The sequence below is a fragment of the Syngnathoides biaculeatus genome, chromosome 9 (genome assembly GCF_019802595.1).
Source record: "Syngnathoides biaculeatus isolate LvHL_M chromosome 9, ASM1980259v1, whole genome shotgun sequence".
NCBI lineage: Eukaryota > Metazoa > Chordata > Actinopteri > Syngnathiformes > Syngnathidae > Syngnathoides > Syngnathoides biaculeatus.
Window position 1 is genome coordinate 6754354 of NC_084648.1, and position 25038 is coordinate 6779391.

The following is a 25038-nucleotide window of genomic DNA, read 5'->3' on the forward strand; positions in this document are numbered from 1 at the left end:
TGTCATTATATTGACAGTAGTTTGGTGGGGTGCCGTGACATTTTTCTTCCATACTGTAAAATGGGTGGAAAAAAATCAAGTCGATTAACTTCACCCCAATATTCATATTTTTTTAATGCAGCCCTGTTGGAGGAAGCCAGAGTACCCAAGGAAAACAGACCAGCACAGAGAGAACCCGTGACAACTACTGCGCGTTAGTATTTACGTTAAAAAAAATTGAAGTTAAGCTGTCGTCAACTACATTTTTACAAGCAGGGTAGGCGGGTGCCCCCCCCTCGAGGTGTCGTGCTGTATGTGAGAATCATAACATTTGGGTAAAGGTGGTTCCTCTACGTTCAACAGGTGACAATTTAACTTTTAGGGGGGTGAGAAATCATTTGAATAGATAATTTAAACTAATGACAATATCTGATGTCAAAGGGGAAAAAAAGTAAAAAGTTTGTTCACAGCGTTTGTCCTTTTTACTCCAAAAGTAATCATAACGAGTATTTTCCATTGGAATTGTCAAGAGGTTTTGAGTGTAGCTTCAGCGACTGCACGTGTTGAACATGGCAAAGAAACTTTCGTCGATGCGCCCCCTTTTAATGTCGGGTCTGTTGCGCCGGTCAAATTCAGCGGTGGCGCTGTTGTTGTGGTCCAGTTCTTGCCGCAGCTCCTTCTTCTCCCGTTCCTGCTGCCTCTGTATGATCAGCGCCGTGCGCGCCGTCTTGGAGCACCAGCGAGCGTATTGTTGCTTCTCTTTGACCCCCTCTAACTTTGTCATCATTTTCTCTTCAACTTGAAGGTTCCAGAATTTTTTCATTTGCTGGTAGCTCTCGGGGCGTGGCCTCCTGTCGTAGCTGTGAAAAATACCCGGCACTCCCACCTGACTGGGCTTCACCTCTCTGGGGTCGTCTCTGAGCTCCCGCTCTTGCCGCTGTCTCTCTTCAGCCATGGCCTGATTGAACTCGTTCATTTTGACGGCGTTGCATTTCCTCATCTCCATTTCGGTGTTCTCCAGCTGCAGCGCCACGTTGTCCATGTGGACTCTGAATTTGTCGTCGTCTAAGCATTTCATTTTCTGCCGTTCTTTCTCCGCGGCTTGCTCCGTCTGCTGCTGCAGCAGCCACTCCCTCAGTTGTTCTTTCTGCCTGCATATTCGGCTTTCGCTACCGGGGTCCTCGCCCGCCATTCCCGGCGGCATCATGTGTTCGACCACTTCTTCGGTGTGGTCCCGGTCCAGCTCCTCCTGCCTTGCACGCTCATACTGCTCAAGTAAACTTGTCCTCTCCTTTGCACGTCGCTCCTTTTCTTCTTTGTTCTGAAGGAGGTACGCTTGCTTGCTGTTGTGTAGAAATTGGGCCTCAAAGGTGTCCTGTTCGAGTCTTTCCGCATCCTTCTCTTTCTTCTTGTCATCCAGCTGCTTGTCCAGGCCTTCCTTGTCAATACCGATGGTCCTCAGTTTATCGTTGAAAATTCTCTCTTTCCTCTCTCGCTCATTGTTGCGACGCCTCTCGATGCTGGCCAGCTCAAAGGCAGAGCCGTTCAACATTTTGGCCAATTTAAAATCACGAGCCCGTTTTAGAGCGTTTCAACAACACATTGATGTGCACTCTGCTAGATTTCGGTTATGGCTGGTTCTGAAACATGAAAAGAAAAAGGGAAAAAAAAACATACACCAAGATTTTCTAAAATTAAGCCCTAAAATGTTCATTCACTGAGTTATTTGCTCAATAGCAATCTTCTGACTGGAAATGAGACAAGTTGAAAAATGTGTATAAATATCCATCCATCCATTTTCTTTGCCCCTTATCCTCACGAGGGTCACCGGGAATGCCGGGGCCTATCCCAGCTGTCAACGGGCAGGAGGCAGGGTACACCCTCAACTGGTTGCCAGCCAATCGCAGGGCACAAAGAGACAAACAGCCGCACTCACAATCGCACCTGGGGGCAATTTAGAGTGTCCAATGGGAGGAAACCGAAGTGCCCAGAGAATACCCACGTAGGCACGGGGAGAACATGCAAAAACTCCACACAGGTGGGTCCGAAATTGAACCAGGGACCTCAGAACTGTGAGGCCAACGCTTTTACCGCCTGAGCCCCATGCCACCTGTGTTTAAACATTTCTGGAAAAATATTTACGATGTTTGCTTTTTAAATCCATTATGTCCCTTGCAATTTTATTTTGCACCATTATACGTTTAGTACAAGAACATTATTAAAAATACAGAAAATTAAGTTTTTTTAAGAGAGAATAAGTCATTTTAAGTGCTAATTTTGACATGGGATTATTTCTAAAAAATGAATTAATCAAATTCGACAATATTTCAACAAAAACATCTGACCTATTTTGCCACTTCACATTTGAGTCGGACTCAAAATGTGGCCGTAGTATGAATTATTTTGGGCTTAAATGTATGGTAAGCGTGTGTGCACAATATATAAACCACTGAGAAAATATTCTTGCAGTTATTGCATTTTAAGATTTTGAAAGCCGTAGCATTTTAAAATTGCTTAGAAAGTATTGCTATATTTTTGCATGTATGACGATTGACAGGCAGGTGTTTCAAGATGTAGTCCACCATTCACCCAAAGTTAGCTGGGATGGGCTACAGCACTTCCATGACCCTTGTGAGGATAGGCGGCTCAAATAAGAGATGGTGGCCCAACCGGTTACCATACGAGGGTTAGGAGCAATTAATTTCGCAAATAGTTTTTGTTTGTTTTTCTCAATAAAACCACCATTTAAAAACTACATTTTATGTTTACTCTGGTTATCTTTGATATTTACATTTGTTTGATTGTCTTGAACAACTAAGTGAGGAAACTGTCAAAAATAAATAAATGGGAATTTGAGAATGGGGCTGATACTTTTTCACATCAAAAAACATTTATTTGTAATGTTAGCTTTTCTAGAATGTTTCCAAGGTTGGAACACAATAGCAGCTGTCGTAGGCTAAATCGTAAAGACTTCTATTTTAAAACACGAAACCAAGCCGCAGTAATGTAGATGTCTCACTATCAAACCACACATCTCACTATGTAATATTTTCAATTTCCTTGTACTGTTATTTAATTTATTTATTTTTGCATGTTTTCAAGCAGGATGTGTTTTGCCTTTTGTGACCTGTTGTTCAACTACAGGAGAATTCAAACTTAGGGAATTTTGACTTTGACTTCCACTGTACAGTCCATCACTTGACATTCCATAAGCAGCTACAATTTTCAACTTATCTAGACAATCTTCTTGGGGTTTTTTTTTTTTTTTAAGAGAGTAATTGCACCTTTGAATTTGAATTATATCCAATCCCAGAATTGTTTACACATTGTGCATGGGATGAGTTCAACCCTCGTTCTGAAATCAAACAACAGGTCTATCAAATATTGTCTATCCATCCATTTTCTTTGCCGCCTATCCTCACGAGGGTCACAGGGAGTGCTGGAGCCTATCCCAGCTGCAACGGGCAGGAGGGCGTGGTACACCCTGAACTGGTTGCCAGGCAACCGTAGGGCACATCGAGACAAACAGCCGTACTTACAATCACACCTAGGGGCAATTTTAGAGCGTCCAATTCATGTTGCATGTTTTTGGGATGTGGGAGGAAAAAGGAATGCCCGGAGAAAACCCACAAAACATGAAAACTCCACACATGCGGGGCTGGGATTGAACCCGGGTCCTCAGAACTGTGAGGCCAATGCTTTCCCTGCTGCCTCCGTATTGCCTAATATCTAAATTATTATTTGATTCACATCCACACCAAAATCACCCATTGATATGACGACTGAATCCCGAAAAGCTTTTTAAACATCAACATTAAAATACAAGAGGGTCTCTCCAATATACTCAAATCTGTTTTGGTCTTGCCATTTTTTTTTTTTTTTTTTTTTTTGTCGTTTCCACCCCCTGCTTTTTTTACTCTATAATCTCTTGTACTTAATCAACTACAGAATGTAGAGAACTTGTTACGTCACCTCCAAAGTCAAAGACAGTCGCAGGCACCCTGGTGAGTAAAGAATTAACATCAGTCTTGTACAAAACCTTATAAGTCCATACCTACCCAGCGGAATGCATACGTCATGTATTACTTGTAGCGTTATCATAAAGTTTTCAAAGTATTACATCACAGAGGTGAATAGCCGTAACATACCACAAAGGATGATATCATAAAATGAAAATTGCCTCAGCATGAAAATTTTATCTGTGGGGGAGGGGGAGGTTTTGTTTTAATTTGTTGTGCAACAAGTTACATTTCACTCAGTATGTTTTCTTGGTTTAAGAGAAATTAAATAAGCGTGAAAGCAGCTGGACTGAAGTTGTACCACTTGAACAACAAAAGTATGATTGGTTGTTTATTTTTGTTTTGTTTTTATGCTCGATCTGGTTGTTCACAGTGTTGGGGAGTAACTAAATGTCATAGGATTACTTTTTTTTTTCATTTTCATCACTATTTATTTAGTTAATTTTTGTCATTGTAGTCCATTGCATTACTCAGAGAACATGTAATTACACATTTGCTTTGGGAATTATCCAAGACTCAATACCTCAAAGCATTTTTTTGGTCGTACGTACATTTCATCATGTTCTGTTATCAGTTTTCTTGTGTAAAGAACAAATGTGTTTAATTCCAAAATGGATAACATTTTCTTTGCCGCTTATCCTCACAAGGGTCACGGGAGTGCTGGAGCCTATCCCATCTGTCAACGGGCAGGAGGCGGGGTTACACCCTGAACTGGTTGCCAGCCAATCGCAGAGCACATTGAGACAAACAGCCGCACTCACAATCACACCGAGGGGCAATTTAAGAGTGTCCAATTAATGTTGCGTGTTTTTGGGATGTGGGAGGAAACCGGAGTGCCTGGAGAAAACCCACGCAGGCACGGGGAGAACACGCAAACTCCACACAGGCAGGTCTGGGATTGAACCCGGGACCTCAAAACTGTGAGGCCAATGCTTTCCAGATGATCCACACGTGCCGCCCAAAATAGTCATTTAGCATTTAAAGCTACTTTTTTTTTTTTTTTTTTTTTTTAGAAAACACCCAGGGATGTCGTTGCAGTCATTCAAAGTTAAGAAAAGTAATGTCATTGTACTCCAGGGTAATTAATTACATTACTTTGCAATAGTAATTGAAAGAGTATTAAGATTTTCAACAGGGTAATTTGCAATTGTAACCAATTGGATACATTTCCAACATAATCTTAATCCTAACAGAGAGACATCCCAGAGGGTGTGCACACTAGTGAGACCGCATTATCTAATTTTTCATCAAAAATACATTTTTCACTTGAGCTGTAAAGGCTATCGGTCACATTAATAGCGTGAACAGTTTTGAAATCCTTTTAGTGTCGGTTTTTTTGTTTGTTTGTTTTGTTTTTATCATGACAACCACCTAGCATTGAAACGGGTGTGTAGACATTTTTATAGAAATAGAAATAGATCCATTGTCTTGGGATGACCTTTTTGGGGGCCTGCCCTCCCAAATGTCTGTTCACGTGCTATCAGGAGATTAGTGAGGCTCTCAGGCTTCTTCGTTTAGATTTGGTAACCGGTCGGTTTGCAATTATTGTCAATGGCTCATCTATTTTGGTTACTACTTACAGTAAATGAAGCCCAGGGCAGGACAACAGATCCTCAATGCTGTTGCGTCAATGCATTTTATCAGCCCAGTTAACGAATTCTGTAAATTCTACTGTACATGCTCTCTTGTTACACATTTTGGTCAGGGTCAACATTAATAAATACTTTCTAACTACACATTTGTATTGTTAAAGTTCTTTTTTGCAAGCTTGTTTTCACAGTGTTATCAGACAGTTTTACATTAACTAAAACTCAAGACACTCGAGCGTCATTGTATAATAAGCTTAAGTGATCCCTAACAGCGCTTTGACTCCAAACGTCCATTTCACTGATTTCTTCCTGAGAGAACATTTTAATGGCAACTTTTTGATGCGTTCAAAATGTTACAAAGTACTCACATTTTCACCGGAGCACAATATCCTAAAGGTGTGCTCTTTTGAAGAAAATGTAATGTTCTGTGTTTTTATGGCCCTGCCGCTTGATCCGAATAGTCGCTCTCTTTAAACATAACGCCATTCCTACGCTCACATTACAAATAATACACGCACAAAGTACAAATTGTTCTGTCACACAATCGCTGATGAATTTATTCCATAAATGGCTGCGGGGCAAATTGCATACTCAGCTCACACAAGGATTCCATTTCTCTCGAAATGTATCATTCTTCACTGATTAAGGGTATGGCGCAGAATTAGTCAAAAGTAGCGAAGAAAATATGTTAGTCCGGCTCTATCACATCTACGTGCTCAGAATGTCAAGGTCGTCTAATTTTTTTTTTATATAATCTAATGTTACACAGGCACATGCATAGGCATTTTGGGGCACAAGGTGCTCAAGCCACACAAAAAAAAAGCACCAATCGCAATTAAAGTTCCCGTACTTGGCGCGAATATGGACGTTAAAATTGTCAATTTCATTTCAAAAACAAACTTGGTTTTGTCATACAAGTGTCGAGCAAGGTCCCTCTGACAGCTACTTCTGTTTGACTCAGTGTTGTGTCCACTTTGTCCATATTTGGCTAAGACCCTCCCCGTTGCTCTGATTGGTTGCCTCTATGTGGAAGACCCACTTGTGAGCGTACACGTTTATGTTGACAGTCCTGGCGAGGTCGGCAGATAGCTTCGCTACTGACCTAGCTTAAGCTCAGAAAATTCCAGCGAACTGATTTCCGCCTTCTCGGCAGAAGAACGTCTGGGACTCTGGAATGCCGTGATGATTTTAATTCATATTTTACATGTTTATTGTAACACCACAGAGACAATATAACACCCCAAACAGTACAAAATATTGTGTTGGTAAACTATGGGGTCTTTAAAGTCGCATAGGCAAAAATTGATTTGTATTTATAATTGTTGTGATGCACTTTTTCACGATTTGAGTTTTCCTGTTTTTGTGTTGAGAGCTGGGGCATCTCGTACTACTGTTTCTAGCGCATTCTGTCCCTCCCCTGCTGTGTAAGTACAAAGTCATGTGATTTTGTTGGGCTGTGCTGCTCAGTTGTGTGTTAGCTGCGCTTAGCTTCCTTAGCAAGGCCCATTGGCCACTCGCGCGTGCAGTCAGCAAGCTCACGACGGCTAAACCTCCAAAATACGTCTTCACTCAATCCCTAAAGTTACAGAACAGCTAAGTGGCGTTATTTAAAAAAAAAAATGAAAAGCGATGGATTGCCTTTTCGAAGACACGTGCACATGTTAGCTGAACAGCGACCCCACAACCCAACTCTGCGCCGTCCCTTTGCCCACGGCTAGTTTGGTAAACGTTCACCAGAGACAAACGTGGCTTGGTGGGTAACTTGATTGGAGTGAACGAGGCAGTCCCGACATCCTCCCTACCCGAGCGATTCCTCCTACCGTCCCGCTGTCGTCCCGGGCTGTGTTCGGCTGTGAAATTACGTCACAAAACAACACAAGTAAGTTGATGTGCTTATTTATTTTTTTAAATTGTTGTCCACATTAACCAATCAATTTTTAAGTTGAGGCTCCTAACGTGATTTTACATCATGTAAACCACGGGTGTCAAACTCATTTTTGTCATGGGCCACATTATAGTTACGATTTTCCTCAGAGGGCCGTTAGGACTGGGAAAACACCTCATCATATTTGCACATGAAATTTATGAACTAGTTTTGGAATCTGAAATCAAGGCGGATGGGTTTTTCAACTATTGTTCATGTTTGGTAACACAAAAATATGTATCTCATTATTTATGATACATGACAATTTCAAATTTTTGTTAAGAGTCATGGAAGTTGACGCAAATGTTCGCGAGCCACGTAAAATCGCGTGATGGCCCAGATCCGGCCCCGAGGCCTTGAGTTTGACACCTGTTAAGTAAGCCGTCACACCCTGAGTGTGTTTTATTCCTTGTGCCACATCCTTTTGACACGCCCACGGTTTTGAAGCCTGGTTCTTTCATTTGTAGGAGGAGGGAAAAAAAATACATTTCATATTTTTAACTATTTTATGTATTCCATTTTTTTTTATGTTCAAACTCATGTTAAATGGTAGTGAACGCCACCATGCCACCATTCAAAATGCATCTGATTAACCCCAAATAAATCTCATCTGGTGAAGTAGGCTGTTTTGCCCTTTTTGCTCTGACATTTTACGACAAATGATGGGCCACTTAGAGCTTAAGAAGTCAAACAAAAAAAAAAATAAATCCAAAAGCATCAATAATGAAGTGTCATTGCTGACACAGAAAATATTTTATATTGTAATTTTTTTAAACAATGAAAGATGAAAAATGTGGAATAGTAAAAATGTTATCATCCAGGGCAAAAGGGCAGGTAGGTGAGCACCACTTTGGGTCTATGTGTGCACGTGTCTAATGTTATGTCTACTTGAAATGTTTCTTTCATTATGTTGCGGTTTTTGCAGTGAGCACAAGTTTTTTTCCCACTATTGCAAACAGCAAATCACCTTGAAATTTCCATATCGTGTGAGAATTTTAACTGAATACTCTCCTCAGATGTGATGCGTTTGTGTACGGTGGGTCCTGAACGCACCATCCACGTGCATCCAAAACTGGCTCGGACATTGAATTTGTAACCGCGGCGAGGGAGGGAATATCCCGTTCACGTAGGTGTGATTTAAAAACGCATGTCCTCCCCTTGTCCTGGCTCATTCAATGACTACAGCAAGTGCAAGTACTCCACATCCAAAAGGGTGCGTCACAGAACCCTTGACGAGCGCTCCCACTCCGTCTCACCATGGACGTCAACGTGAAGACGTTTCCAAATTCCGAGGTGGCAAAGGCCGATTCAGAGCCCAACGAAACGGCTTCTTGGGACTCGTGTTTGGGACGCATTCGCGGCTGCATCCCGCTCCACTACCGCGCTGAACTCATTCAGCTTCTCAAGCTCGCGGGGCCGGTGGTAAGATGACCGGATGTCGTTGATCGCGGCACGAGCGCCTTTCTCACTGGGCTGGTGTGCAATTAACCTGCATCTGTTTTTCTTCCTAACATGTAAAAGTAACTCTTTTGGACATGTGCATCCGATCTGCTCCATATCTTCAATTGTTATGAAAGTTTTCACAGTTTTGTGTATTTTCTTGAGACTTTTCATAGTTTACTGGAACAAAATCGGACGACCAGACTCATCAAAGGTTTCAGTAGTTCTTTCCATTTTTAATGGGTTATCAAAGCAAAACACTGTAATTACTTTTTAATAGATCACAGGCCTGAGATTGTTTTTTTTTTTTTTTTTTTTTTTTTTAAAAGGACAAAAATCATACAGAGTCAGGTCAGGTGTGTAGAGAGTTTGAGCGAACATGCTGATGTACTTGGCCAGGAACTGTCTGATGCTCTGCGTTCTGAGCAGTCATGTTGTCACGGTCAAACCAAGCGACAAGTTGTCATACCACAACCTTCAACTCTTCCCTTGCAAATACATCCAACCATCTATTTTCTTTGCCGCTTATCCTCACGAGGGTCGCGGAGAGTGCTGGAGCCTATCCCAGCTGTCAACGGGCAGGAGGCGGGGTACACCCTGAACTGGTTGCCAACCAATCGCAGGGCACATGGAGACAGACAACAGATGCAGTCACTATCACACCTAGGGCCAATTTAGAGTGTCAACATAATGTTGAATGTTTTTGGGATTGTGGGAGGAAACCGGAGTGCCCGCGCAGGCATGGGGAGAACATGCAAACTCCACACAGGCGGGGCCAGGATCGAACCCGGGTCCTCTTAACTGTGAAGCCAACACTTTACCAGCTGCTCCACCGTGTCGCCGTTTGTATATCTTTATTAGTAGCAGTGGTGGAACCTTTCTGACAAACCTCGTGCGTCAATGTGAAACATTGTCTTCGCTTCATGATCTTACATCTGACATCAGATATGTTTTCCCTCCAGCGGGAACCATTTTGTTGTTTTCCTTCTGCCCGGTCAATTTGCACCACCCGGAACAACGAAGTGGTACTTTGACTTACAGTATAAGTACCCTTGGTTGATTTTTGGGAAGCCGCAAGTCACCCAAGACTACTCCCGAACCTGACTTTACTTACCACGCCATGCCCCTTCGAGGCAGACACGGATACGACACTACACACTGTAATTACACTTTATGAAACCAGTTTATTTCTTAGAATGCTCTTTTATTGGGTTTCTGGAAAAGCAGTGCTATTTTTATTTCCTAAAAATAACAAAATTGTTAAGCAGCTAACATTTAAGACCACCTTCAAAAAAAATATAGTACTGTAGATTTATTTTACAGAGGTCTTGAGCAGAGTTTGTTGATTCCAGTTGGTACCAGTTTGCTTTTGGTCCTGCATTTTAGATAATTATTGAATATTTGTGTGACTTTTCCTCACCTTCTGCTTTAGCAGCGCTGCAATCCTCTTCCTGCTCCCCCTCCCCCCTTCCCCCTCCTCTCCCATGGGTTTCTCCCCGCACTTTGGGAAGCGCTCATCTAATGTGTCATGATTTGTGTTTTAGGATAACATTAAGCCTTTGGATGAAAACAAAAACAAAACAAAACAAACAAACCAAGGAGATTGTTTTTGTTTTTCCTTGTCCAGGTCATTTCCCAGATGATGATCTTCATGATCAGTATCGTCAGCACGGTGTTCTGCGGCCATCTGGGGAAAACAGAACTTGCAGCCGTGTCGTTATCAATTGCCGTAAGTACCTTGCCTCAATTCTCTGTGATCAGTACTCTCACTTGAGTATGGAGTTAAAGAAAAATGATAAAATAAACAATTTATATCTAGTCGGCACTTCCCAACCTCGCCCGCTAACTCAGAGAGGTGATGTTCCACGTTCCACAATCGGATCCCCAATCCCCAAATCCCCTTACCTTCGGTCCCCGCCCAGCTGACAGCGCACTACACCCCCTAACGCCCCTCCCACAGGTGGTGACCCCATGGGAAGTGGGCCCCACATTTACCCTTTTGGGCTGTATTCATGTATTCAGAACTTACCCAGACTTGACACCTTTCCCGACTCAGTATGCATCCTTCTATCATTTACCGCATTGATAAGAGCAGATTCTATACTTTGATGAGATCGGAAAGCTGATTGAAAATGATCAAAAAGTTGATTTAAGTTCAAGAAATTGCTGAGGTGATTCAAAGTAACTCGCGATGAACACGAGAGTTGAGACGGGTCCGCTAACATGGAAGCGTCCGGCGTCATATTTTTTTAGAAGCTTCATGGCAGCTACTTTAAGAGCTTTGCAAAACTCCTCTAACTGAAGTGAAGTTATTCATGATTTGCTGCAAATCAGCAAGCAAAGCCTTCGTTGAAGAAGTCCGGTGGTATTGAGTCAAGACAGCTCGTTGATGGTTTCACCTGCTGAATCGCATTGTCTACGGCTTTTTTTTTTTAAATCAACCGTATCTAATTTGGATATAGTCATGGATGGCTTAAGATGGAGTATCATTTTACCATTTTGCTGATTTGCACTGATATTCATGAACTTAATGGATCCTATTTTTTTTCTACAAAATAACAAGCAAATTCATTGGATTTATCTGCTGTTAGGCATTATGGAGCTGGAGCTGGGGGGTATTGTGAGCTTTTCAACCAAATCAAACAGAGTGCGACGATTGTTGAAGTTCTTATTGATGATTTCATAAAAGCGCTGCTGTCCAGACCTGAAAATGCCAAACTCCTCGTCTGTGGAGGTCACAGTCCATTTGGAGTTCACACTCGCTGATTTCGAGGTCTTTGCCATCATCGTGCTCCTCCACGATGTTGCAGGTTGTCTCAAAGACAAATCCTCATTTTCCCGACAGAAGATAAGCAGACGGGCGATATATCATTATGACTATGTGGCGTGGACTTCAGAATTTCATCCATATCTTCACCAAAATTGAATGACTTTTGGGTCCACAAGTCATACCGCTACAATTACGTACTTTGCCGCCCACTTTAATCCTTCCAGTGACTATTGAGATATGACAATAAGACAATAAATTCCACGTTTCATTAACGACTTGTCTTTAATTGCAGGTGGTGAATGTGACTGGTATTTCGATTGGGACCGGATTATCATTAACTTGTGATACCCTCATATCTCAGGTAATGTTCCCAACAATGGCTGTACATTTGGTTTATTCACAGTATTGAACCAGAACTACTTTGACGGGGCTCTCCGATTATCTGGGGTCCAAACTTTGATCCAAACTTTTGGATCAAGTTAGTTTGCCTTTCACCTCCAGTATCAAAGCTGTAATTTTCAGTGCGCTTTTGGTGTTTATTATTCGATTCTGCCTTTGTGTAGACCTTTGGGAGCGGAAACCTGAAGCGAGTGGGGGTGATCCTCCAGAGGGGGGTTCTGATTCTGCTGCTGGCTTGTTTCCCCTGCTGGGCTGTTCTCATCAACACTGAACCTCTTCTACTCGTTGCCAAGCAGAGCCCAGAGGTTGCCAGGTAAGTCTTTTTTCAACCTTTAGCATCTTCCTCATGATATATATATCTATATATTGTTTTTGGTTTTTTGGGGGGTAAGGAATACCTGGCAGACGAGACAGCTGTATTTCTAATTCATATTTGCTATATAAAAAACATAATTCTCGGCCTACAGACCGCACCTGGTTATAAGGGTCACCCAGTACATTTGGAAAGGAAATACCATTTGGTGCATACATACGCCGCAGCTGTGTAAAAGCTGCAAGTGCCCATATTGAAACCTACGTTGAAGATATTTACAAGATATTTACAAAGGCGGTACACAGAGAGTTTAACGCAGGGCTCAGCAACCTTTTTGAGGCTGAGGGCTACTTCGTGAGCACCGATCGTATGAAGGGCTTCGTGACCTGTTTGCGGCAAATTTCAGACTCAGTTCATTACACTTACATAAAATATTTTTGTTTTAATTTATTGTAGTTAATGACATTACATGTATTTTACAATTTTAATTCACGTAAGCAAGTCAGATTCAGAATTTAAAGCACAAATAATAGTAACAATTTGTGGCCTATGATATTTGTAGAACATACCTCGCGGGCGCCTTTTATGGTCCTCGCAGGCTACCATTCACCCGCGGGCACCGCGTTGGTGAGCCCTGGAACACGTCACTAACACTAGCGCCACGCTAACAGGGCCGGTTAAAAAAATCCTACCAGTAAAAATCACTGAGACACGGCAGTAACACGCTAGCACGGCGCTAACAGGGCCGGACCGGCAAAAGTCACTTCCTCGGCACATATATTCCACCAGTATTACTCTTACCTTTTCCGCTTGAATGCCCCCTTGCGGGCGTTAGGAAAAAAAATGCACAAATTAGCCGCATCACAGCATAAACCGCAGGGTTGAAAGCGTTCACTCAAATTGCTTCTAACCTTCTTCCACTGTGGAAATCTCTTATTTTCAGCAACAATATGATTAACATGCATTTATTTGTGCGTCACGTAGTCTATCGCAGCTTTATGTGAAGATCGCCATGCCTTCTCTGCCGGTGAGTTTGCGTTTCTCTGTGTACGCGTAAGTTACTTGAATTGGAAAATAAGTACACAAAGTATACGCTGTGTACCTCTGTACCTTTTTTTCCCCCCCTTCAGGCAGCGTTCATGTACCAATTGCAAGGGCGATATCTTCAAAATCAGGTTCCGTGTCGCCGTCGCATTATCACTGATATGAAAGTTATTCACGTGCATATAAATAACAAGTTAATTAATACCGCTGTGTCTTTTTTTGCAGGGAATTATTTGGCCGCAGGTCATAAGTGGGGCCATCGGAAACCTCTTAAATGCATTAATCAATTATGTCTTCCTCCATCTTCTGCATTTGGGAGTTGCGTAAGTTTTCCTGAATGAGTTTAACTAAATTTCTCATTTTATTTTTCATTACTGGGTATGTTCTGCAAGTACAGTGAATAGATATTTAAAATGTCCAGGCCATTAGATAGGGAATGGTGCATCTGTTCTGTTTTTTTTTTTTTTTTTTTTTTTCTGCTGCTTTTAAAACATGCTGTGTTTGTCTATGTTTTAGGGGCTCCGCTGCAGCAAATTCGATCTCACAGTACGTGTTGGCCGTGGTCTTATTTATTTATATTAACATGAAGGGGTTGCACAAGGCCACGTGGGGAGGTCAGTTGCCCTTTCTCTCGCCCAAACCTCCATGAACGAATGAATGATACGTTTTTTTCGTATTCGTTTTCCTCCCCGGCTGCGCTATTTCATTTGAAGTTGCAGTAACTTTGTGGCGAAGGTCCAATGTGTAACCTTTTAACAAAATTGGTCGGTCAATGACTCTCAGTTTCATTATTCAAGGTGACGAAGATTCAGAAAGCACTACACGTTGTGTAATATCTGGCTTAAAGTTTACCATTGATTATTTATTACACATATTCAGTGATTACTTTCTGGGCTTCTTGAATTTGAATGCATTTTAGTGCTTGAACATGCTAACATATCTTCTCGTGAAAGTGATTTTTTTTTTTTAAGGAATGGCTTGACTGACGGATCTCTGCTCTCCAGGCTGGTCACTGGAGTGTTTACGAGAGTGGGGGCCCTTTATCAAGCTGGCTATCCCGAGCATGCTCATGCTTTGTCTGGAGTGGTGGCTCTTTGAAGTGGGAGGATTCATCGCCGGGATCATTAGTGAAGCTGAGCTGGGAGCCCAGTCCATCACGTATCAGCTGACTGTTGTAGCTTACATGGTAAATGAAAGAGAAGTGATGCCAATCAGTGGCAGCCAACTTGACCAGAATCATGAGCACGGGGGAGCCACACGATGTAGTCTTCTTCTTCTTTTCCTTTCAGCTTGTCCCGATTAGGGGTCGCCACAGCGTGTCATCTTTTTCTTTTTCAACCTCAACATCTTCATTTCTGCTACCTCCAGTTCTGCTTCCTGTTGTTTCTTCAGTGCCACCGTCACTAATGCGTCCATCATGGCCGGCCTCACCACTGTTTTATAGACCTTGCCCTTCTTCCTAGAAGAGACTCTTCTGTCACATAGAACACCAGACACCTTCCTCCAACTGTTCCACCCCACTTGGACCCGTTTCTTCACTTCTTTACCACACTCTCCTTTCGTCTATATTGTTGACCCCAAGTATTTGAAGTCATCCACCCTCGCTATCTGTTCCCCCAGCAGCTTCCCTCTTCCCCCTCCATCCCTCTCAATCACGCACATATATTCTGTTTTACTTCGGCTATTCTTCATTCCTCTCCTTTCCAGTGTGTGCCTCCATCTTTCTAATTGTTCCTCTGCATGCTCCCTGCTTTCACTGCATATGACAATATCATCTGCGAACATCATGGTCCAAGGGGATTCCAGTCTAACCTCATTTGTCAGCCTATCCATCACTACCGCAAACAGGAAGGGGCTCAGTGCGGATCCCTGATGTAGTCCCACGTCCACCTTAAATTCTTCTGACACACCACGAGCACACCTCACCGCTGTTCTGCTGCCCTCATTCATGTTCTGTACTATTCCAACATATTTCTCCACACGACATAATACCACAATAACACTATCTTACAATGGCGGACACAAAATAGTACACCTGGCCAATCTACCTTCAGTACAATACACTCATCCCATCGTGATGTGTGTTCTGTTAGTCATCTCAAGTACACTATAAGAGAGCGCGTGGGTTCACTCACATTTAACAAAATAAAATTGATTAATTTTTAACGTCATGGCAGTGTGGTGCAAAAGGCCATCCGGACCAAAAAATACTGAGATATGCGGAACGTCACATGGATCAACAAGGAACACACGCTGTAGCTAACTTTCTGTTTTGGTGACTTGCGAACAATCATAACTATGATTGATTACATGATTGTTTGACGCTAAAATTTTGTTTATGGCCAGTGTTGCTCATTTGGAGAAGATGTTTAAAATTGATGGGATTATCTTTACTTGGAAAAAAATATTATCGGCTGTTTGGCTGTACTGTGTACAGGGAGTCCTCGGGTTAAGACGGTCTCCACCTATGACGTCCCCCTTCCACCATTTTATTTGGCTAATGCTTGTCCGAGTTTCTGCGCCGGGACTATTTTTGCATTTTTCGCCCTCCTTTTTAGACATTATCGCCCCAAAGAAGAAAGCTGTGTCTTTTAGCAATGCTTCTGCAGCCAAAAGAAAATCCATTACCATGGAAATGAAGCTCAAGATCATAGAAAAATTGGAGAAAGGAGAGACACCACCACCACCAAGGCATCAGTCGGTCGACTGTGGTGACGATTATTAAAGACAAAGCCTGTATTTTAGCGCATGTGAAGGTTTCCGTTCCTATGTTGGATACAATGATCACGAAACTACGTTCTTTGATACTTGTCGAGAGGGAGAGGGTTGAGGACCAGGTTCCGTCGCAATAGCTAAGCACAGCCTCCCCTTCTTCTCCATCCACCTCTTAGCAGTAATACTAAGTTCATCATCTTGTTTATTATTTGTTGGTATTTTTTATGTAAATTCTGACTTTAATAGTGGAATCCAACTTAAGTCAAAATTCGAGTTAAGTCGCTACTGTGGGAACAGATCTCAGTCATAGGCTGAGGAATCCCTGTGTTGAAAAAACATTTAAACGTACATTTTCAAAATTGAAGTCGAGTTTGAAAATGTAAAATTTAAAAATTGTCTGACAGATGAACTACAAGCCACACTGGAGCAGCCAATGAGTGTCCCTCTTATTAACCTTGTGTTGGCCACACCCTTATATAAATTACACAATATATTGTAGAATATTTCACGGACTTCCGAATGACTCATAAGTGTTCTTATGCATTCTTCTTTTGCAGTTCCCACTTGGAATTTCTGCTGCTGCTAGCGTTCGAGTGGGAAATGCTCTCGGTGCAGGAAACAGTGAGCAAGCTAAGCTGTCTAGCAAAGTTTCCATCGTCTGTGCATGTAAGAGACTTTATGATGGCGCTGCATTGCGATAAATACTGATCGACAGTGCTTGCCTTACATTTGTCAAATATAAGGTCAAAAAAAGAGGAAACACAACACGGCTATATTTTAGATTGGATGGACCGCATGGCATGCAGTAGGTTGGTAACTGTGGTTACTCGGGGTTACTCGGCAAAGTGTGGGTTCAAGTGCGAAGCATGGCTATGATATATTTCAATATTGTGATTTTTGTCCCGCTAGAAATCTTCAGTATGGACGCAACCAGCCAAAGTAACATTCATTATGGAAGTTAATTAGTGCCACCAGGATTTGAATTTGAAATGTAAAGTGATCACATTTTCAATAGTTGTATTTCAGTGTAACTTTTCAATGTTAGCAATTCAACTGGCTACAAATTCTGTCTGAAATTCACGTCTGTGCCACCAGGCAGGGTAACATCAGGTCAGAACCAAACAGCCAGCCAATCCAGTCACACTTTCTCGTCACGCTATGTGACGTCACGAGACTAAGAAAGCGTAACTGCGATTGGCTGGGTGTTCAGTGCTGACCTGAAGTAACCCTGCCTGGTGCCACAGACGGTGAATTTTAGTGAATTGTAGCTGTTTGAATTTCAGACAGCGAAATGAAGCAACTATTGAAAATATGATCATTTTACATTTCAAATTCAAGTCCTGGTGGCACTAATTTACTTGCGTAGTTCATTCTTATCCAGCGAGCTTGCTGACTAGACGCCTTCAATAAAAAAGACATTCGATCAGTCCATCAGCGAGCACCTTCACAAGACGAATATATTTGAAATATGTTTTCAGGTCATGTTACCCTTGATCAATCGACTTCAATGTCACATGAGGTATCACTATTCCTGTTTGTGCCTCTTTCCCGTCGCAGTCATAGTGGCCTGTTTTGTTGGAACAAGCATCACCCTTTCCAGGAATGTAATCGGCTACATTTTCACCACAGAGCAGTGAGTTATACTGTTTTTTTTTCTAATTCATTTATTTCTGTGCTAATCAAGCCTAACAATGACAACTCATTATATAGTTTGTGGAAACAGTCAAGAAACTAAGGTAAGCATGGTCCAAATCAAAAATAAAATTGGAAAAAAAGCTTTAAAGTTGGGAACTGAACCCAGACATCTGCACGGGTCTAAATTTTGATCGTATAATGAAGTGAAAATCTGTAGATAATTGACAGCTACAGTAATTAAACATTGAATTTTAAATTAAAATTTAAATTCAATTTAAATAGAATTAAATTTCAATTAAATTAAATTTATATTAATTCAATAATTCTTGAATAAGGAGGATACACCTCTAACAGGCATTTACGGGATTAGTTCCCCATCAAAACAGGGAAAAAAAAAAGACAAATAATTAGTGAATAGGTGAGTCCGCTGATGTGGAAGCACAAGTATGCGGGGGTCCACTGTACTTATTGGCACATCTGGCTCAAAATTCAGAGGTTGAGGGTTTTTTAGGGCAGTCACATTAATAATAATTAATCTTTATTGGTACCTGTGCGACAGTGACATTTTATATGACTGTCTGCACCTCTCGGGGCTTCTTGCTCTTTTATTCGTTATTGCATCTTGATTTTACTTCCCTTCAGAGACATTTTGCAAAGGGCCGCCAACGTCCTGATTATCTTCGTCTTCATGCATCTTTCTGATGCTGTTGCGGTGAGAATTCTTTTTTTTTTTTTTAACTGACATTTTAGGAGAACTTTAAAATATTCTTTGTATCAAACTGCAAAAATCACGACAGGGTGTCAGTGGAGGTGTCATTCGAGGGGTTGGAAGACCAAAGGTGGGTGCTCTATGCAACCTGGTGGGACACTACTTCATTGGCTTTCCCATCGGTGTGTCCTTAACATTTGCAGCACATATGGGGATCTTCGGTAAGAAGCGAGTCTTTTAACAGGCTTATATGATCTGCAATCACGATATGTCGTATGAGATTCAGCAACACCGCTTTTGTGTCTTTCACAGGACTTTGGACAGGACTTACCATCTGCGTGTTAATGCAGGCTATTTTCTTGCTAATTTATTTGTACAAACTTGATTGGAAAAAGGCTGCCGAAGAAGTGCGTAACCAAATCCCCTGTAAACACAAATCCGACATCATTCAAGCGGTTGTGAGTTGAACATATTTGAATGTCTTCCGTCAGGCTAAAATTAGAGCAGGGGTCCAGGCCACGGTTGAAGACAGGATCAAGATGGAAGATTGCAAGTCAGGCAAGTACAAGAATTTCATAGCCTGACATTATTCCAGCAATAACAATATTTTCACTATTTGGAATTATACAAATTCTTGTTGAACATGCAGCATGCATACAAAAATATGGCCTCCAAATACTTTTACAATATTAGTCTGATCATGGGGAACAGTGGATGGCTGGTTAGAACATCTGCCTCACAGTTCTGGGGACCCGGGTCAAATCCGCCCTCATCTGTGTGGAGTTTGTATCTTTTCCCCGTACCTGCTTGGATTTTCTCCGGGTATTCCAGTTCACTCCCACATCCCCAAAAGCATACTTGGAAGGTTAATCGAAGACTCTAAATTGCCCGTTGGTGTGAATGTGAGTGCAAATGGGTGTTGGTCTCTATGTGCCCTGTGATTGGCTGGCGAAGAGTTCAGGGTGTTCTTCGCCTCTCGCAGCAGGCCCGCGACCCTTGTGAGGATAAGCGGTATGAAAAATGGATGCATGGTGAAGTGTGTCTCCTGCCCATATTTAGTCAGGACTGCATAATTTCCTCATGTCCTCAGTGGGGCTCTGCTCTGTAGCCAGATGTGTCCTTGAGTGATATCCGCATCTCCGCTTGTAGGCTAACCTTGCTGAACTGCATACTGGACACATTGTAATAATCCATTGCCAGCTAGAACCGGTTGAGACAGAAACCCTTTGTCTAAGTGGAAAGCACCGGCGTCGTGCCACAGGTTTGATACCCCCATGGTCCGCCCTTCTTACAAGATAAAGGATGTGTGCTTTCTCTGCACCTTGGCACTTGTCATCTGCTCTCTACAGCCATTGTCTGTAACTCGCAAGTGCCCGGAATATTCTGTAAGTAAAAAAAACTTCGAAGAAACTGTTCATCGTCTCCAGCCTTTAATTTGGATAACCAACATTCTCACTACCTTAAATTAAATGAACCCACGGAGGAAAAAAGCGTCCTCCAACAATGGATAGTCTACTCAAATACTGTTTGTGTTCAATTGATGATTTTTCACTTCACAAAAAAAATGAATAATAATCACATATCATTGTATACGTAGCACCAACAATATGAATCACTGAATATTTCATTAGGTTGTTTTAAAACAAAATGTAAGTAGACCATGCAGGTCAGGTAGATCACCTATGAGTCTTCTATTTATGTTATGTTTCCCTCAGTTTTCAACAATAAATGTAAATATCACGAGTGGCATGCAGCGGGGAAGTAACTTTGCAGCCAATTGTTAATAAGATATCACCAAGCATGTAAACGGAGAACACAGAGATTGGGGAAACACAAGTCACAACACAAGAGCAGTACCTGATTATCGGGTGTCGTCACTGAGAGATGACAGTGTGATATATAGTAATATCAGCACTTTGTCACAAACTGAAATAAATGCTAAACTCGTGTTTTATTGTTACATTTTTAGACTCAAACACCAACCAGGCCCCGGTTCCTCCTGCGACACCTAAGTCTGAGAGCGCTGCTGCAGAGGAGCATCAGATTCCAGAGCTGTGTGAAACTGTGACTCCCGTCGTTGGAGATGCGCTCACATTAAGACAGTTGCTTTTACGGCGTGGCTTGGTTTTACTTTGCTTAGTTGTCATCTTCATCGCTGGAGTCTTTGCCAGTCACTTCCTTGTCAAACTTCTGAAATAAGTTTTAAGGTTTAGTTTTTGGGGTTTTTTTTTTTTTGTCATCTGACCGTCGTCAAGCGGATCATCGTCATCATTGGAGCAGCCAGCAGTGGTGAAAGAGCAAAGTTTCTTATATCTTGAGTAAAATCATCACAATAACACCCTCCGTCATAAATCTCTCAATAAGTATGTAGAAGCAAATATTATGTATTCTATCAGGTTCATTCCATAATGACTTACAGTAATAATGTTAATTTTGAGCCTTTGAACACATTTTTCATATTTCGTTATTGGCTGGCGACCAGTTTAGGGGGTAGTCCACCTTTCACCCGAATTTAGGAGGAATAGACTCCAGCACTCCCGTGACCCGTGTGAGGATGAGTGGCTGGATGGAAGGATGATTGACATATTCAAGGACCAGCGATGGCATGAAGAGTGACTGAAAGGCCACGCAGTGACGATATCGTCAGACCCTGGAGGAAGTTGGAGCTTACTGTGAATCAAGAATACGGTACATGCCAAATGAGGAATAAAAAAAAAAAGACGATTGGTCTCCGTGTGAGGGAGGATGGCAGGATGCAGCAGTTGGAGAAGCCAGTGCTCACATCCTCAAATGAGTTCAAGATACAAACAATCCATCGACTTGTAAATTCATAGAATGAGAACGTTGAGATGATCTCGATGAGGAGATCGTTCTATGTTAATATGTAAGTTGACTAGTAAAAGTGTTTTTTGACAGAAGTACGAGTTTCTTTGTTTTTTTTTATTACTATTTACTTTTTAATGCTCTCTATGTATTACAAATAAATAAAGTGAAGAAAATAAGGACTTGAAATCATGGAGGGGTCTGAAATTTTCATCTTAGGTGCATGTCCACTGTGAGAGAGATAATCTAAAAAGAAAAATCCAGAAATCACAATGTGTGATTTTTTTTAACAATTTATTTGTGAGATACAGCTGCAAATAAGTATTTGAACACCTGTCTCTCAGCTAGAATTCTGACCCTCGAAGACCTGTTAGTCCCCCTTTAAAAGTCCACCTGCACTCCATTTATTCTCCTGATACAGACGCACCTGTGTGAGGTTGTTATCTGCATAAAGACACCTGTCCACCCCATACAATCAGTAAGACTCAAACTTGTAACATGGCCAAGACCAAAGAGCTGCCCAAAGACACCAGAGACAAAATTTTACAACTCCACACGGCTGGAAAGGGCTACGGAGAAATTCCCAATCTGCTTGATGAAAAATGGTCCACTGTTGGAGCAATCAGTAGAAAATGGAAGAAGCTAAACATGACAGTCAATCTCAATAGGAATGGAGCCCCATGCAAGATATCACCACGTGGGGTCTCAATGATCCTTAGAAAGGTGAGGAATCAGCCCAGGACTACACGACAGGACTTTGTCAATGACCTGAAAAGAGCTGGGACCACCGTTTCCAAGGTGCCTGTTGGTCATACACAAAGACGTCATGGTGTGGAATCATGCATGGCACGGAAGGGTCCCCTGCTTAAACCAGCACATGTCAAGGTCTGTCTTAAATTTGCCAATGACCGTTTGGATGATACAGAGGAGTCATGGGAAAAAGGTTTGTGGTCAGATGAGAAGAAAATTGAATTTTTTGGTCATAATTCCACTAACTGTGTTTGGAGGAAGACGATTGATGAGTTCCATCCCAAGAACACCATCCCTACTGTGAAGCATGGCGGTGGTAGCATCATGCTTTGGGGGTGTTTTTCTGCACATAGGACAGGACGACTTGAAGATGATTCGTGGCTGGGTCTTTTAACATGACAATGATCCGAAGCACACAGCCAGGAAAACCAAGGAGTGGCTCCGTAAGAAGCATATCAAGGTTCTGGCGTGGCCAATCCAGTCTCCAGACCTAAACCCAATAGAAAATCTTTGGAGGGAGCTGAAACTCCGTGTTTCTCAGCGACAGCCCAGGAACCTGTCTGATCTAGAGAAGATCTGTGCGGAGGAGTGGGCCAAAATCCCTCCTGCAGTGTGTGCAAACCTGGCGAACAACTACATGAAACATTTGACCTCTGTAAAAACGTGCAAAAACCTCTTGCAGCCTCCACATCCTTGTCAGTAGTTCTTCCAGCTCCTTACCTTACCCTGTACAGAAAGCTACGAGATGAGATTCAAACTGGGAACCTCGGTACTGTGAAGCAGTCGCGTTAAACCACGAGGCGACAGTGCTGCCCACACACAAATGCGCAGAGAGCACTGAAATTAAGCCTTCCGCGGGGCAAAATTCGGAGACAAATGAGACATCTTCTTGGGGCCTCTGGCTGGGAAAAATGTAAGGTTTGATCCCAGCCAAGTCCCACACTGAAGTGATTCAGTTTTTGAAGCTTGTGGGACCTTGGTAAGAAGACAAGATGGAATGAATGACAAAGTTTTATTTGTTTTATGATTGTCTGGATCTTTTTATCATCATGCTGGTGTGCGGTATGGTCAGTTTTAGCATTGAAAGAAAAGATTTCAGATTTCACCTTAATGTCTTGTGTTTTTTTTCCTTGTGGCACTCTTATATTTTGCAGTTTCAGTTTCCCGAATTTCAAGATTTTTTTCCATTACGGCAGCGGTGAGTCATAAGCGCATCAACCTCACATTTGTGAGGCTGAGGGCTTGAATCCCTACTCTGACCTTCCTGCTGTAGACGTTGCATGTTCTCCTTGTTCTCTGTTGGTTTGCCCTGGGTGCTCTGGCTTCTTCCCACATTCCAAAAACATGCATGTTAGGTTAATTGAGCATTTAGATTGTCCTTCGTTTGAATTGTTGTTTCTTCTATGTGCAGTTCAGCCCGGGGTGGACCCTTGCCTCTCACTCAAAGTCAGCTGGGATAGGCTCCTGTAGGCCAAAATGGATGAATGAATGAGGTTGTGGGCCTCAAAGAGGAAAAGCATAGATGGCGAGGTTTTGAAAAGGTGCAAGCATGCCCTCTGGTGGCGACCACTATTATCGCCTGGATTTGCTTTGCTGTATGGTTTGAAGTGAGGCCACTGGTGGTACTAGATACACCTCCTTATAAGCTCCATATAAGCAGTACATCCATCCATTTTCTGAGCCGCTTATCCTCACGAGGGTCACGGGAGTGCTGGAGCCTATCCCAGCTTTCAACGGGCAGGAGGCGGGGTACACCCTGAACTGGTTGACAACCAATCGCAGGACACACGGAGACAGACAAGAGTGACGCTCACAATCACACCTAGGGGCAATTTAGAGTCTCCAATTAATGTCGCATGTTTTTAGGTTGTGGGAGGAAACCGAAGTGCCCGGAGAAAACCCACGCAGGCATGGGTAGAACATGCAAATTCCACACAGGCGGGTCCGGGATCAAATCCAGGACCTCAGAACTGTGAGGCCAACGCTTTCCAGCTGAGTCACCGTGCCACCAAAGCACTACAGTATATGCATATTTGTCTCTCACGTCAACTATTTTCCATCAAATGCATTTGTCAAATGACATCTAATTCAAGTGATTTATTTACTTATTTATTTTAACATATTTTAATGTTCCTGACCAGCCTCAAACGAGAGCAGGGGTGCAGGTAACTTTTGGAAACATGCTGGAGGTGCAGGACCGCGAGCCAGGCAAGTCCAAGTGTAGAAATTAGCAGTAGGAATTGCAGAGCAAATTATGATGACGATATTATTGAATATATATATATCATGATGTAGCAATTGTGCATTATTCTTGAGTGGAATATGTGCAAATTAACCAGGAAGGCCACAAATCTGTATTTATGTTTCTCTTCTCTCATACCAAATTAGTTATGGTGTGTATGTATGTAAAATTTGATGTGAATTTTATAGTGTTAATTTAATGGTGATTTCATCATTTTATGCACCTCATCCATGCATCCATTTTCCATACTGCTTATCCTCACAAGGGTCACGAGCGGGCTTGGGGCTCTTTCAGATACCTGTGGGCAAGAGGCATTGTACACACTCTGAACTGGTCGCCAGTCAATCACAGGGCAATCTTATCCATTTTTTGGTACAGTTTAATGTATTGTATAATATAATTGTGTTATAGCATATGTTTCATTTGGGTTATTTTTTTAAATGCTCTTTTTGTCTGTATCCTTGTCCCCTGTGATTGGCCGGCAACCAGTTCAGTGCATACCCCGCATCCAGCTGGGATAGGCTCCAGCACTCACAGCGACCCTTGCGAGGATAAGCGGCTCAGAAAATGGATGGATGGATAAATGCTTTTTTAAAAATATCCTGCACAAAATATGACCGGCTAAGTTCCTAAAGAGGACTGCAAACACATGGTGAATTTCCGACTTTTTTAAAAGTGAGAGACCCC

The 25038-nt window shown here is 42.2% G+C and overlaps 2 protein-coding genes across 3 annotated transcripts; one reads left to right on the top strand and one right to left on the bottom strand.

Annotated features, from left to right (window-relative positions):
* Window positions 1–99: 99 nt before the first annotated feature.
* LOC133505799 (RIB43A-like with coiled-coils protein 2) lies at window positions 100–6105 on the bottom strand. 2 transcript variants are annotated; one of them, XM_061829264.1, is made up of 3 exons: window positions 5956–6102; window positions 3952–3980; window positions 100–1619 (listed from the first exon to the last, which is right to left on the bottom strand). In XM_061829264.1, exon 3 carries the CDS (start codon window positions 1529–1531, stop codon window positions 527–529), a length of 1005 nt encoding a protein of 334 aa, XP_061685248.1. In that variant the 5' UTR covers window positions 1532–1619; window positions 3952–3980; window positions 5956–6102; the 3' UTR covers window positions 100–526. The 2 variants fall into 2 exon arrangements, with proteins under 2 accessions (XP_061685248.1, XP_061685249.1); XM_061829265.1 differs by lacking the exon at window positions 3952–3980 and having other exon boundaries at window positions 5956–6105.
* A 2555-nt stretch (window positions 6106–8660) lies between these two features.
* On the top strand, window positions 8661–21454 carry LOC133506531 (multidrug and toxin extrusion protein 1-like). Its single transcript, XM_061830761.1, has 16 exons — window positions 8661–8933; window positions 10579–10680; window positions 12014–12082; window positions 12285–12433; window positions 13418–13460; window positions 13564–13608; window positions 13703–13800; window positions 13994–14091; window positions 14482–14663; window positions 16750–16858; window positions 17750–17825; window positions 18470–18539; window positions 18625–18757; window positions 18849–18943; window positions 19028–19094; window positions 20506–21454. The coding sequence occupies exons 1-16, from the start codon at window positions 8769–8771 to the stop codon at window positions 20733–20735; spliced, it is 1731 nt and encodes a 576-aa protein (XP_061686745.1). The 5' UTR covers window positions 8661–8768; the 3' UTR covers window positions 20736–21454.
* Window positions 21455–25038: the final 3584 nt, after the last annotated feature.

What these genes read in the sequence shown, in the direction of transcription:
- LOC133506531 (XM_061830761.1), top strand. Translation starts at nt 8,769, where the DNA reads ATGGACGTCAACGTGAAGACGTTTCCAAATTCCGAGGTGGCAAAGGCC. An exon ending in TCGCCATGCCTTCTCTGCCG is followed by an intron (nt 13,461 to 13,563) that starts GTGAGTTTGCGT and finishes CCCCCCCTTCAG; the next exon opens with GCAGCGTTCATGTACCAATT. An exon ending in AGTTTCCATCGTCTGTGCAT is followed by an intron (nt 16,859 to 17,749) that starts GTAAGAGACTTT and finishes TTCCCGTCGCAG; the next exon opens with TCATAGTGGCCTGTTTTGTT.
- LOC133505799 (XM_061829265.1), bottom strand. Translation starts at nt 1,531, where the DNA reads ATGTTGAACGGCTCTGCCTTTGAGCTGGCCAGCATCGAGAGGCGTCGC.